The sequence below is a fragment of the Rhamphochromis sp. 'chilingali' genome, assembly GCF_963969265.1.
Source record: "Rhamphochromis sp. 'chilingali' genome assembly, chromosome: 5".
In the NCBI taxonomy this organism is placed as follows: Eukaryota; Metazoa; Chordata; class Actinopteri; order Cichliformes; family Cichlidae; genus Rhamphochromis; species Rhamphochromis sp. 'chilingali'.
The window spans coordinates 12,009,792-12,023,501 of NC_137932.1; the positions used below are offsets into that span (position 1 = coordinate 12,009,792).

At 41.8% G+C, this 13,710-nt stretch overlaps 1 protein-coding gene across 7 annotated transcripts in view; it reads right to left on the reverse strand.

Moving 5' to 3' along the window:
* Window positions 1-13,710, reverse strand: part of utrn (utrophin) — a gene marked incomplete at its 3' end in the record, with an annotated part of 195,649 nt that overhangs the window by 153,925 nt on the left and 28,014 nt on the right. For all 7 annotated transcript variants that reach the window (XM_080883910.1, XM_080883912.1, XM_080883909.1 and 4 more), the window contains 13 exons: window positions 10,718-10,948; window positions 9,479-9,660; window positions 8,847-8,997; window positions 8,467-8,586; window positions 8,168-8,269; window positions 7,811-7,918; window positions 7,467-7,646; window positions 5,592-5,755; window positions 5,338-5,461; window positions 5,155-5,242; window positions 4,213-4,457; window positions 3,509-3,677; window positions 2,228-2,355 (listed from right to left, as the gene is read on the reverse strand). In XM_080883910.1, the coding sequence (XP_080740036.1) occupies window positions 2,228-2,355; window positions 3,509-3,677; window positions 4,213-4,457; window positions 5,155-5,242; window positions 5,338-5,461; window positions 5,592-5,755; window positions 7,467-7,646; window positions 7,811-7,918; window positions 8,168-8,269; window positions 8,467-8,586; window positions 8,847-8,997; window positions 9,479-9,660; window positions 10,718-10,948 (1,992 nt within the window). The remainder of the gene's footprint in view (window positions 1-2,227; window positions 2,356-3,508; window positions 3,678-4,212; window positions 4,458-5,154; window positions 5,243-5,337; window positions 5,462-5,591; window positions 5,756-7,466; window positions 7,647-7,810; window positions 7,919-8,167; window positions 8,270-8,466; window positions 8,587-8,846; window positions 8,998-9,478; window positions 9,661-10,717; window positions 10,949-13,710) is intronic.

Consider the following 13,710-nt stretch of genomic DNA (forward strand, 5'->3'; position numbering starts at 1 on the left):
CAGCTCTTACTGGGACAGTGGCGCGGCTGCCCCTCTGTTGGTCTTCCTTGGTCTCTTGTGTTCTGGGGGCCTCTGGATGTCTGGAGTTTTGATCTCCTCCATACCTGCTTCATACCCTGGAGGACAGGGCTGGGGCTCCCCCACACTCCCTAGCAGATCGTTACATGGAGAAACCTTTGGAATGCAAGCATGCTGATCCACACAGGTATGCACACAGGTGTACACACGGGTATTCACAGACGCGGACTACAGCTTTCTTGGCTGCTGCCTCAAAGCACATTGTGCGCCGTCTACCTTACCTGCTGCACAATATCGTTTATTATTTAGTATCTACTGATATCTACTGCTAGCTAGTTTATTGTGATGGTGCTGTTTTTTTTATTATGTTGCTCTTTGTTGTTTGCTTTCTCTTCTGTTTTTTTTTCTCCATACAGGTGACCCAGGTGTTTTGTTTTTTTTTGTTTTTTTTGTTTTTTTCTCTCTTTCTCCCCCCCCCTTCTCACCGTCTCTTCTCCCCTTTGGTTTTCTTTCTCTCCCTCTCTTTCTTTCATTCTTTCTCCCTGTCCTATCCCCCAGTCATGTCTGTCCCGTTTGTAGCAACTGAAAATAAAATTAATTCATAATTATAATAAAGGTCAATCAAATGGACCAATATGGCAAGGCCATGATGATCCACTTGGTAAAATAAATCCGCTTGGCATCTTTCTTGGCCTTAAGACAACAATTCTGATGGCTAAAGATCCAAACGGGACACACACAAAAAAAAAAAGAAAAAAACAAAAACAAATATAGGTATGATTGTAATCTGCATGTGTACTGAAGGCCTAACAAGCATGTGGTTTGTTCCTCATTAAATGTTCAACTCTTTAGTTAAATAGTGTGTAAATTAATTTAATTACTCATTATTCATAAACACTCCTAGCAATTCAATTCAATTTTAAGCCTCAAGGTGCTGCAAGTTAAAGACCATATAATAACACTGAAAAAAAAAAAAAAACATCAATCAAATGACCCCTTATCAGCTAGCGCTTAGCGACCATGGGAAGGAAAAACTGCCTTTTAACAGAAAGAAACATCCTGTAGAGCCAGGTTCAGGGAGTGGCAGCCATCAGCTGGGGTTTGATAGGAGGAAAACAGGTTAAAACCAGCAGTAAACTAGTGAGGTTTAACTGTGGATCCAAAGCTTAAACACTGAAAAGTGCTGCTGTTAATTTTATGTCATCAACATAAAATATCTATATTACAAAAAACTGTGTGCTGTCATACATTAACACAGAGAGAAACCAGAGCCAATATGGTGATTATCACCTTGCCTCATTTGACTAAAGGGAACCTGAACTCGCACATGCTGCTATGGTATTGCATGTTGCGGTCAACAAACTGACTGACAGGTTCAGCGGCTCCACACTGAGCTGTTAGGAGCTCCGCGCTGCATGCACGGGCATGCTGCCCAGAATGCGCGTAGTCCCCGCCCCCCTCCCCGGCACCGTGCCCTATCTGCCATGATAACAGGAGCGCAGACGGAGCCACATTCCACTGAAGGATGGAGGAGGAGACCAGCACACACAGCAACACACAAAGCACAACAATGCACAGATAACAAATCTACACACCCTTCCCTCTTACACAAAGGTTTAATACAGTGCAGAGGGAAGTGACTGGCTGATACAAGGATCTGTTATTCTTTCAGAGGAAAAGAGGACAGCAAAAACTGAGATAATGTACGTACAAGGACACAGAAACAACCAAAGTGAATGATGAGAATAAATTACTTGGGTCAAAGGGCACATATGACAGCAGCTAAACTTTTCAGCAGGCTCAAAATAACATTTAACATTTATATATTTATATAGTTTCATTGTGCTTTAGAATACAAGCCACATTTAACCACACATTAATAAACCCCTTTATTCTATACGATTTAAGCACTTTATCTGACTCGCTGTGGGAGGAAACTGGAGAACCCAGAGGAAACCCACTTAAGCACATGATCGAACCAGGATCTTTCTTGCTGAGAAGAGACTGTGCTAACCGCTGCAACACCGTGTTGCACAAAAAGCAAACCTAAAGTGCTAACGAGTACCTCAGATCATCAAAAATACTAACTATCCAACTAATTAATGCAGCTATATCCTCCTCAGTCGAATTCACATTTTTGTCCTAGCTGTCTGCTTGTCAGTTAGCAGAATATCTGTATTTAAACTCATCTGGAGGTATTCAAACTCACCTGTGCCCGCTCCACTGCCTCTTGTGTTGTAGGCATGTCAACCATCCCGTTCCTCAGAGTGGCCAGTCTGGCTTCTAGACCCTCCACCACAGACTGTACCAGCTGCGTGGCTTCCAGATTAGCCAGGGCTGAAATAAGGCAAAGAAGAGAAGCTGTTTTTAGAAAATAACAGAGAAGAAAAGACAGGAAAAACTGTGAAATATAACTTTAGCATTCAGGCTTAAGCATCAAGCTTCTGCCACAAGGGGGTAGTGAGCAAGTTTGGGATTCTCCCTCTTTACAGTTGGAGATGCTTGTGTTTTCCATACACTAAGAGGTTCCCAAACATTGCACTGTGTGTTAAACTATTTCCAAAATAGCAAATCCAAACCTCCAAAAGGTTCACAAGTGACCAATTTATTTTAATTAGTTCAATTACCTTTCATTTTACTCTTATTCCTCTGCACATTTTTCTATACTTCCACTCCTGTCTTCCTTCCCCTGTGTCCCCTTCTCTGTTAACTACCAGGTGATTTAATGCTTACGTAATCTGGCTATGTTCATATACACAAGGAGCAAACCTGGAGTGTAAGTGTGGGGTGGGGGTGGTGATAGAGAGGGCCCCAGCAAGAATCAAACCGCCCTCAGGCAGAAACAAAAAGGTTTTCCTTGGATCCCATCCAAACCCTCAGTGTCATAAAAGCCCTAGAGGTACAGCAAAACAGGCATGCAAACACAACACCCACCCACATCCCCCTACAGTCAGCAGAGCATTCAAGCCTCCCTTTACGGATATTTTTTGGCCAGGATCAGCACACGTAAATTCCAGAGGTAAAACGGTGACTTATTTTCAGAACTCGTCCAGGTCCAAGTCAGGTCCTCAGGTAGAGACGGAGCTGGCACAGAGGTACGATCTTACGCACGATCGCTCACGTACACACTCGCATCTCCGTGAGCTTTTGGAGGCCATATAAGGGCATCATCTATTACTTGTGGCTGGCCAAGGATTCGTATAAAAGCTCATGTCAAATTTACACAGCCCGTGTGGAACAGGGCTCTGCTGATCGTAACCATTACTCATTCAGTCTCCCATAAACCTGAAAGCTTTGCACCACAAGCAACGAGAGAGATAAAGGCATTTGTTTTAAGGGCGGTTTAAATCTCTGCCCTGCAGATCTCAGGAATAAGAGGATATCTGAAAGCTCTCAGGTCACTGGAAAAGCAGGTGGACCTGCTCAGAGTTTCGGACTTCATTTCTACTGTATTGATTTACGAAATTATTTCAATGCACTTAAGCAGTACCTTCATTGACTTCCTTTTCTCTGCTCTGCAGCTTCTGCAGGGTGGAGGCATGATGTGCAGAAACCACCACCATGTTGTCTTTTAGAGAAGGCAGGGCTCCCATTGACCCTGCCTCTGCAGACAGCTGCTCCAGTCGTGGACTGAAGGCGGTGACCTGAGCGATTCGAGACTGACAAGCACAAAAGAAAACAAAAGTGTTCAGTGCTTGAAATGAGGAGTGATCACATGACCACACTTCATTCAATTAGCTTTCAGACTTCTCATGTTTGTTGAAGAGAATTAGAAACATTTACATTTGATTCTTTATTGTGCAATTACATACATTTATCTAAAATAATTACAAAACATCTTACTCACACTGCTGCAGTGAGTTAGCTGACTGGTCTGGAATTTACCAGATGGAGTCATTGTTTCCAGTGACAGGCAAGTAAGTTAAGCTCAAATTATGACACACTGGAGGGAGGTTTCATGTGTCTTACTCTACTCTACAAGCTTTTGAATGCATTTCAACTTGATTTACTGCATCCCTGCTGTGGCCTCGTGGTTTCTGATCAGTGATTTTAATGGTGATTTATCTTTGCTGTAAAAATTGTAATACTTGTAAAGAAACTGCAGTTGAATGAGAGGAATTTAACAAGTGACGTTTAGGGTTAAAGTCACACAAAGGACATTGAAGTGTCTGCGAGTGAGACGGTAAATCTTACCTGGCATTCCCCCTTCAGGTTTCCGAGCTCCATCTTGTTGCACTTTTCTACAGGCGCGGTCGAGTCCAGCCACTGGTCCTGTTCCTGCAAGACCCGGTCCAAGCCTGCAAGTTCATTAGAAACCGCTCTCAGCCGGGTCTGCGTGAGAACCCGCTCACGGGCTGCCTGCAGCTCCCTCGCACAGACATCCCACTCAGTCTGGAGCTGCTCTATGTTTGCCCTCACCAGATCCACACTCACAGCCTCTATAGATAGAAACAAAGACACCGGCTCACATCAAATGCACTTAACAGCTAACTGATTTTAAGCCTTTGAATGTTTGAATGTGTCACAGCTTTTGTTCTAGATTTTATGTGGGAGCTCCTAGCAAGTAATAATTGTAATAACACCAGAGGATAAAATAGTGGAGAGAAGGCTAAATAGATGAAAAAGCAACTGATGGAATAAAACTGTTTAATGGAAATTTTGACGTTTAAAAAAAAAAAAAAAAAAAAAAGTAGTCTCCAACTTAGCCACGCCGCCACCTCCCACTGCCTCCAGAGCAGTGTAAACACGTAAAAACCCTGAGTGCCTCTTCATTTCATTGAGTGGTTATATGAAATCAGCAACCCTGCAGACTGACAGGGTTTTATTACTCAAACTCCAAATACACAAACACATGTTTAGAGTTCTGGCATTTAAAAATAAATAACAATAAAAATACGTAGGCTCGTAAATACCCAGAAAATACCAGACCGCTGCAGAAAAGTGGTAAAATCTTATGAGGAAAACACAGTTTAACAAGGAGATGGAAGATTGTTGTTTGAGCTGCCTTAAGGCAATAAATAGAAGTCAAGATCTTTACACACTTTAGAAGAACATACGTGACAAAACTTGGATGATTTGTTTTTAATAATTTGGTGGTTTATACAGAAAGAGGAACCTTTACTCTATGTTTCATACCTCTCTCTAGCTGGTCCATCAGGGCTCTTCCCCCCTGGATCATCTGACTCACTGTGGCTTCTTTTGCTTTAAGTTCTGCTTCCAAATCCTAAAGTGGTTGTTTAACACATATTAAAGTTTATGCCTACAAAATATATTTTGTTAAATTGAAGTTGAAATTATGTTAAATGTCTGCAGGTCTACCTTTAGATTCTCCTGAAGGTCTGGAGTATCAGGTGTAGTCTCAGGATGTGTGGTGGCCAGTGCCTGAGTGGACATCTTCCACGTTTTTATCCAGCTCAAAAGCTCAGAAATTTTGTTTTCAAACCTGCAGAACACAAAAGACATGCACACTATGTACACACTGCTCTGTGTGTGTGTGTGTGTGTGTGTGTGTGTGTGTGTGTGTGGGGTAGGGTAGAGAGATTTATTCTGTCTGTTTATGGCCCCATTCTTACATTCTTATGACTTCTGCATCCGTCTCCATCAGACGTTTCTTTGGGGGAGCAGGTGGGGCCAGGTCCTGATCGTCAATTGAAGTGACCGAATGCACGGCAACTGTATCCACAACGACCTGTTCTTCCACCTGAGTCATCCCAGCATCCGTCACAGCTTCCATTAGCTGTGAGGAGTGAGTTAAAGTATTAGTGAAAAAGAAAGGAAGATAAATCAATCTAAGCTAAGAAAAAGAAATAAAAGTACACTACCAGTCAAAAGTTTGGACAAACCTTCTCATTTATGTTTTTTCTTTATATTTACTACTTTCTACATTGTAGATACATAATGAAGATGTCAAATATATGAAGCAAAATATAAGGAATAATGTAGCAAAGAAAAAAAAAGATGAAAAAGACTAAATATGTCTTATAGTTTAGATTCCTGAAAGCAGCCACCCTTTGCTTTGTTGACAGCGCTGCAAACCCTTGGCTTTCTCTCACTCAGCTTCATGTTGCAGTCACCTGAAATGGTTTTTACTTCACTTGGTTTTCATTGCCTAACTTCATCCGAGTCACCAGCCTCAGAAATCGCAAGTTAACAGCACCTCAGATTAGAGCCCAGATAAATGCCACACAGTTCCAAGTCGAAGACAAATCTCTACATCAACTGTTTAGAGGAGACTGTGCCAATCAGGCCTTTATGGTCAAATAGCTGCTAAGAAGACAGCACTAAGGATAGCAACAAGCAGAAGAGATGTATTTGTTCCAAAAAAACACAAGGAATGGGCATTAGACCAGTGGAAATCTGTACATTGGTCTGATGAGTCCAAATTTGAGATCTTTAGTTCCACCCGCTGTGTCATTGTGTGACACAGAAAAGGTAAACAGACGGTCTCTACATGCATGGAGGATGGGGTGGGGAGTGCTTTGCAGGTAACATTGTCAGGGATTGATTCAAAACTGAAGCAGCGAAACGAACCAGCATGGATACCAGAGCATCCTGCAGCAATATGCCATCCCATCCGGTTTCAGGACAATAACCCCCAAACACACCTCCAGCCTGTGTAAGGGCTATTTGACCAAGAAGAAGAGTGATGGATTGCTGCGCTAGATGGCCTCCACAGTCACCTGACTTAAACCCAATCGAGATGGTTTGGGATGAGATGGAGCACAGAGTAAAGGCAAAAGGTCCAACAAGTGCTCAGCATCTCTGGGAACTCCTTCAAGACTGTTGCAAAACCATTTTAGATGACGACCTCGTGAAGCTCATCGAGAAAATGCCAAGAGTGCGCAAAGTTGTAATCAAAGCAAAGGGTGGCTGTTTTGAAAAATCTAAAATCTAAAACATGTTTTTTTAGTTACTTCACACTTTTTTTGTTTACTACATAATTCTATGTGTGTTCATTCATAGTTTTGATGCCTTCGGTGAGAATCTACAATGTAAATAGTCAAGAAAATAAAGAAAAAATATTCAATGAGAAGGTAGGAACAAACCTTTGACTGGTAGTGTATACAAAGCATTTTTTTTAAATAAAGATGCTTGCAATGCCGAGCAGTTGGGCAGTGTGGACAGTTTTGAAAGACACTGCTTTCATTTTTATTTTTAACCATGTTTTGATCTAATCTTAGACTCTGTTGTGGCTTAACCTCATTTGTAAAGTTTCAAACTAACGCAAATGAAGGCAACTGCACTTGAGACCATGACCTTGATGACTGAGAACCTACACAGACAACAAGCATGAGTTTTACTTCAATCAAGAGGTCCATCATTAGCACATTAACACATATTATATATGATGACTCCCTTGCAAAAATGGTGAAACAGTAAATGCTCATACATTTGAAGCATTAACCATGTGAGAATCATGTTTTACCACCTGAGATAGAGTCACACACCTGAAACGAGCAGTCTTCTAACTTCTGTACCAAGCTGTCCCATCGCTGTGTCAGCTCCTCTGTGTCTGCCTCGATCTTCGCTCCTGCCTCAGGACTTCGCAGCAGCTGAATCACATCCTGTCCTGCATCAGACAGCTTGTCCAGAGCCCTCCTTTTCTTTTCCATGTCTTCCTTTAAAATCTATAAGAGCGGAAGACAAAAAAATTAAGTAAATACATAAAGATGGAAAGGTCATTCATTACAGTGAAAGCTGTACTGACATTTACAACGCCAGAAATTCAAATTTGCAACATATTTTTCCAGAGTAAATGCCAACAACCAAAACAAACAGGCGTAATACTTACAGCTAACTGGCGCACGTTCATATTGATTTCAGCGGAGTCTTTAAAGTTGCTCGTCTTTACTTCATTCAAGGCCTCCTCTTTTTCAACCAACCATATACTAAACAAGCTCTGCAGAGAAGTAAAAAATGTATTGTAATTACACACAGAGACTCGTGCCTGGGTTAATCTGTTTTTATTTTAAAAAGTCTGATGCTTTTCATCCCAAGTGGAGACACAAGTGATTCATTTTTTAAATCATCTCAATACAGTTTAATTTTTCTCTCCTGAAGTAGTTTGTTATAAATGTGCATTTAAACAGGAGGGAAGAAAAACCTGTGCAAGATATGAATGTACTGCATAAGGACATACATATGTTACCTGGTCTGATAGAAGCTGTTGCCAAACCATAAAGACTTCCTGCAACTTGTGCCACCTTTCCTCAGTCCAGCGGCACACGGCTCCCCAACGTTCACCCAAAGACTGAATTCAAGATGAACAAAAAATGAATGAAAGCAGTAGCTCATTAATGACAAAGCATTTTATACTCAAGTGCATCCACATAAGGAAGCAATTAAAAGATACTGAACACAAATTCGTATGTTCTGAACATAATGGAAGAAAACTATTTGATAAATGACAAATTGCTGGCCAATCAGCTTCAAAGCCTGAAAACTTACTTGTAATTGCTCCTCCAGGGCAGCAGTGGCACTCTCACCGCTATTCTCATCCACCACAACCACCATGTGTGTTAAAGAATTGACCTTTACTTGCTCCGCCTCCAAGTCATTCTGGAGTTCCTGTGCAGGAACACAAACGACGAATTCAGTCATATGTTGCAATTAACTAAGCAGGCAGAGAAGCTACTCAGCCTTATCGTGACTCATGAAAGATTACAATCAAACGGGAAGGAGTGATCACAAGACCAGCCTGTTTTAGAGCAAGAGCTGCATGCATGCACTGGCACTTTTTTGGCATTTTACTTGACACTGTCAACAATGAAGCATTTACCCATGCAAAAGTGTTTTAATATTAAGTGTTAACGGTAAACTGTCCTCACTTTGTGTTGCTCTATCTGTTCTTTATAGGCCTCCATGTCCTTTGCTGCTGGCTGTGTCTCTATCCTCCTGATTCGCTCCTCTGTCTGTGTCAGCCAGTCAGAAAGCTGCTGCAGCTGCTGCTGCTGAAGATCCATCAGGACTTCATGGAGCCTGGAGAGAAAGAAAGCGAAGGCAGAAGGGCAGTAAAGTGAGCACATAAAGGTAGAAAGGATATGTAAGCCATAAATTTCATAAACTTTAGGACTAAGATTTAACTGCAACAACACAGGAAGACAAACGCTGTGGCTAAAAAAGCTCAGGGTCAACAAATGTAGCGTACATCATGAACACAACTTGTGTGCAGTTTGTGTGTGTGTGTCGTAAACCTTGATGACACAAGCTGAGAGTGCAAATCGTAAGACCTTGGGTGGCTCAACGCTCAGCATGTGTCATGTCTGGCAACTTGCACCCCTGTCCATTCTTTACAGCACAAACTGATGGCTTGATAACACTGCACACTAGACCATAAAATGTTCAGGTTTATAGTCATATTTGTCCTGAAATAGAAATGTCCTTTACCTGTTTCTGAGATGAATCAGTAAGGGACATTTAAACAACTCCAGAAGACCAATTCAGGTATGTCTCTGTTTACCTGGCCTGACGGTCCATGCTTTCCACTCTAAGAGCCTCCCAGCGGGCATTGAGGAGGGTCATCTGTTCCTGGATTTCATCTTCTTCCTCATCTGTTAGGTTGCCTTGAGCAATCAGTTGGTTACCCGCTTGCAGCACATAACCCACACTGCTCTGACGCGCTGTCAGTTTCATCATAAATGTCTTGAAAGGAAAGAGTAGTAAGTGGTTACAATTTTAAACAATAAACAGAAAAATCTCTGTCTATGAAACAGTTTGCATCCTGGGAACATGAACACGCAGCACTCATAATAAGGCCTTTATAATCTGAGCCTGTTTGTTAGCACTTGGCAGACACATGCTAACATCTGGATGCGCTTCTGTCATTAGGTTTAATGTTAATAATGCCCTGCAGAAGTACTGAGCAGTACCGTAGCACCCTCATATTTAAGTGCTGCTGTAGCAACAACACAAAGCGTGAGCACAAATCGAGGGGTGGGCTGTCAATTAGCAAACCAAAGCCATCCAAAACAAAAAGAAGCGTAAAAGGTTTGAAGGAGAAATGCAAAAGCTAATGTTTGGTTGTTTTTATTTCATTGTAGCTGTGGAGAAGCCAGTGAACTGAGTTGCTGTCCATTACAGGGAGCTCTCTGGATGAGTAAGCATTTTCAACTGCGCCTCTAACGCCTTTGTTTTTTGACTAAGCTTTACTGGCGAAACTGGAGTAAGTCAGGGAAACAAGGCCGAAACAAACTGGATTGATTTTTGTAGACTTTCTGAAAAGCCTGGCTGTTAACGCAGCTTTCAATCCTGTTGCTTTCTGTCTCCATAGCAGATTTCAGCTTTGACCTGGATTCCAGGCATTCAACTTCACAAATATTCACAGTTCAGCCGAGGGAATCCAGCCAAAGCCCCTTTACACACATGCACCGAGAGAGACGATGTAACTAAGCCTTGTCGAGCAAGGAAGTAAGCTGTGGGCCAGGGCACCATGGAGTGCAGTGTGTCACTGTTAGCCATGGAATTCCTGCCATTCTCAACATGTTAAAGGCATGCACTGCTGTTTGTGGGAGGCCTCTGTCTGTGGGATACTTTTCTCAGTCTCTCTGGAGAGCGACAGCCTAAATGTGTCACCAGTTATTGTAAAATTGATGCTCCTGAATGTGACGTCTCAGTCCAATCCATTTTTGTTTTTTTTACTGTTTCAGAACTGACAAATGAATTCCAAAAAGAAAATAACAGCACTGTTGTGTCTTCTTACCTCATGTGTGTGAAACTGCTCTTTCACTTCTTCCACATCGTCCGAGACGTCGTCCTGACCCTGTAGATCATCCTCAGCCATCAGCAGCCAAGTCAGAACCTCCTCTAGCGTAGTCTGGTAGGTGTCAAGGTCCCCCTCCAGCAGGCCGCCCTTCATCTCACCCTCTGTCTCCGTCATGGTGCTGGGGGTCTCGGGCCGAGGACTGCTGCCTGCCTCCTCTGTCTGTACAGTCTAAGAAACATTAGGCAAGGTTTGACCAAGTTATAAACAAGATCATTACTTAATAAGTAGGAAAATAATACTGAAAGCAGTACAACACTTGATTGAAAGAACTGGCTTATATTTTGTAAGTATACAGGCCAAAGTGTACAGTAAAAATAAAAAGGAAGGTTTTTTTGTTTTTTTAATTTCCCAATGTGCCACATTCATAAGACCAAGACGCCTATGAAACATAACAAGTCGAAGCAAGACTTTGGTTTGTCTTCTGTGCTCATCTGCAAACATCAGCTGGCAAGTTTTAAAATAGACCCAGACATCTAGAAGGGGGTTGTGCTGCTCTTGAGCACGCAGTGCGACCTGCCCTGTTCAGCAAAGGGGGGGAAAAAAAGAAAGACTGCAAGCCAATTATGGGATGGTGGGAAGTGGGCAGGTCAAATCTTATTTTGGGAACAGCAGTAAGTCTGAAACAGCATTAACCAAGATAAAGTTGGATGTGCAGTGCAGAAGGACTGGGAAAATTACATTAAGTCTACACTTTAAAAGAAGAAGCAGCAGTCTCCATCAACTTTACCAACCTTTATCAAACTGAACCATCACTAAAAAAAAACCTACACTTCAACAAAATCAACACCTTTATAACCGACTGCACAGACAAAACTATTCCAGGCTTCTAGTTTTGTAAAGAAACGGCTCAAAGGTGCTCAACAAATCTGAATGAAGCTGAACTCCAGATAAAATCTCCACAATGGCAGTGAAAGATGGCAGAAATGGTAATGGGTGTGCAGTAACAAATCAAACAGACTTTTGTTTTCCAGGCTGAAATTATACAGTGGTAATGCCTGTGCAACAAACTCAGGAAAGGTCACCTGCTGAAAATATTCAATGACCTTTTGGATATTTTTGGAATAAGTGACAAAAGAACTGTAAGCCCTTATGTTACATCAATGAGGGCTGGCAAAGAAGGGCGACAGGGAGAGAAATAAAGAGGAGAGAGAGTGAGAGAGAAGGGAAAACTGCAGCCTTGCTGCATTTATTGAGTTGAATGGCTGTAAAATAGCTGTGGTCTGGCTCAACAGAACACTTTATTATCACTACATGATTTGCTCAACTGTCTATGCATTCATCGCGTTTACAGTTGTAGCCGCAGAGCATGTAATTCGCTACCACACACCAGCAGCTCTCTAATTATCAATGATATTACAAAAGGAAGGCGATCGTGGGAGGATCTCTCAGTATGTTTCAAAGTATCATCAATACCGAAAACTACTCTCATAACAAATACGATTAAAATTATGAATGTAAAAGAAAAGTGGGAAACCATATTGAAGTTATGAAATACAAACAGCCCTTTATTTTAACTACACTCAGTCTCCCAGCAGCAACAGTATTACACATTGGTTCCTATGCAGAGAGGAAGCGAGCCAGGAAAGTAAACCCTTTGTTGGACCAATCAGAACACTATTTTAAAAAAAGACTGTTCCAGGACTCATTCCAGGGGCGTGTGAAGTATGTGCCCATGGGCAATAAAACAACCTAAGAGGTGGTTTGGGGGTTTTCTGACTTTTGACCAAAAAACCCTCTTAAATGAGAGATGCCCCAGAGCTATATGTGATTGACCAATCCAGCAAGCTGGGAGGGGATGAAAAGCTAACAAGACGAAAATGCATACTTAACTTTTAATTAATGTCAGCAAACTCCTTTTCAAAACACAAAGATTAAAAACTAATAATAATAATTATAATAATAAAGTACCTGGAGTTGTCAAATCACAGTTAACAGGATAAAGCAAATTATAAACAGATTCCAATCACTAGTTTGTGAAATGCTGAAGAAAAACTACTGAATTCACGGTGACACTGCACTGCACTGCACCCCGACTTTAATGTTGTAACAACCTTTTCCTTTTCTCTCAGCTATCTGCACTCCCATTCTCACCAATTTACTCCCCTATTTCCTTCCATCCTTTTACAGCTCTGCGCTTCCACCATCCAGCTCGGCCTGTTGGATAATGTCAGAGGGGTGAGTCATGGCTCTGCTCCCCATTTCTCTGCGCTTGCTGCGCCTTTCATGAGCGGTGCCGGAGAGAATGAAGGAGGCTGCTTTTTCAGAGTGACTCACTGTATCTGGCAACATACAATAAGACACTATTCCTTATGACAATATTCCTCATGCTTGCACGTAGCAACATCTGCTGCCTTCAAACTAAACATGATGATCAGAAATGGAGCACAGCAGCAAAGCAAAAGCTGGAGCTGTTCAGTTTTTGCAACTCAAGATTTTCAGTTGTTTTTAAAAAAAAAAAAAAAAAAAAAAAAAAAAAGGAGCTGGACTATCATTCCTGCATTCATAGAAAAGAAAAAAAAGATAACAGTTGTTTATATCATCATAGTTCATCAAGGTTCAGACAGGCAACGTCTGGAGATAATATAGCAATAACCAGCTACTTTGAAGCACCTTCAGGGATTCTTGTTTTATGATCATAAGATAAAACAAGGAGGTAAATTCCTTCTCTGTAGACTGACGTGAGGTCAAAGAAACAGTGAATGGTACTAGCTTACTTAAACACAAAGATCCACCATCTCTGAGCCGCTCAGAAAGTTCTTGCTCTTAAAGAGGGCTTCTTTTTTTCCCCTCTCCGCTGTGCCAAGTGCTCAAAGAGATTTGTTGATTTGCTGGGCTTCGCCCTCTAAAGTTGTAGCATCTTAATAATATTAATTGCCTTGAGGGACCGCTGATGTGAACGGGTGCTACATAATTGAAGCTGTTTGACTGAA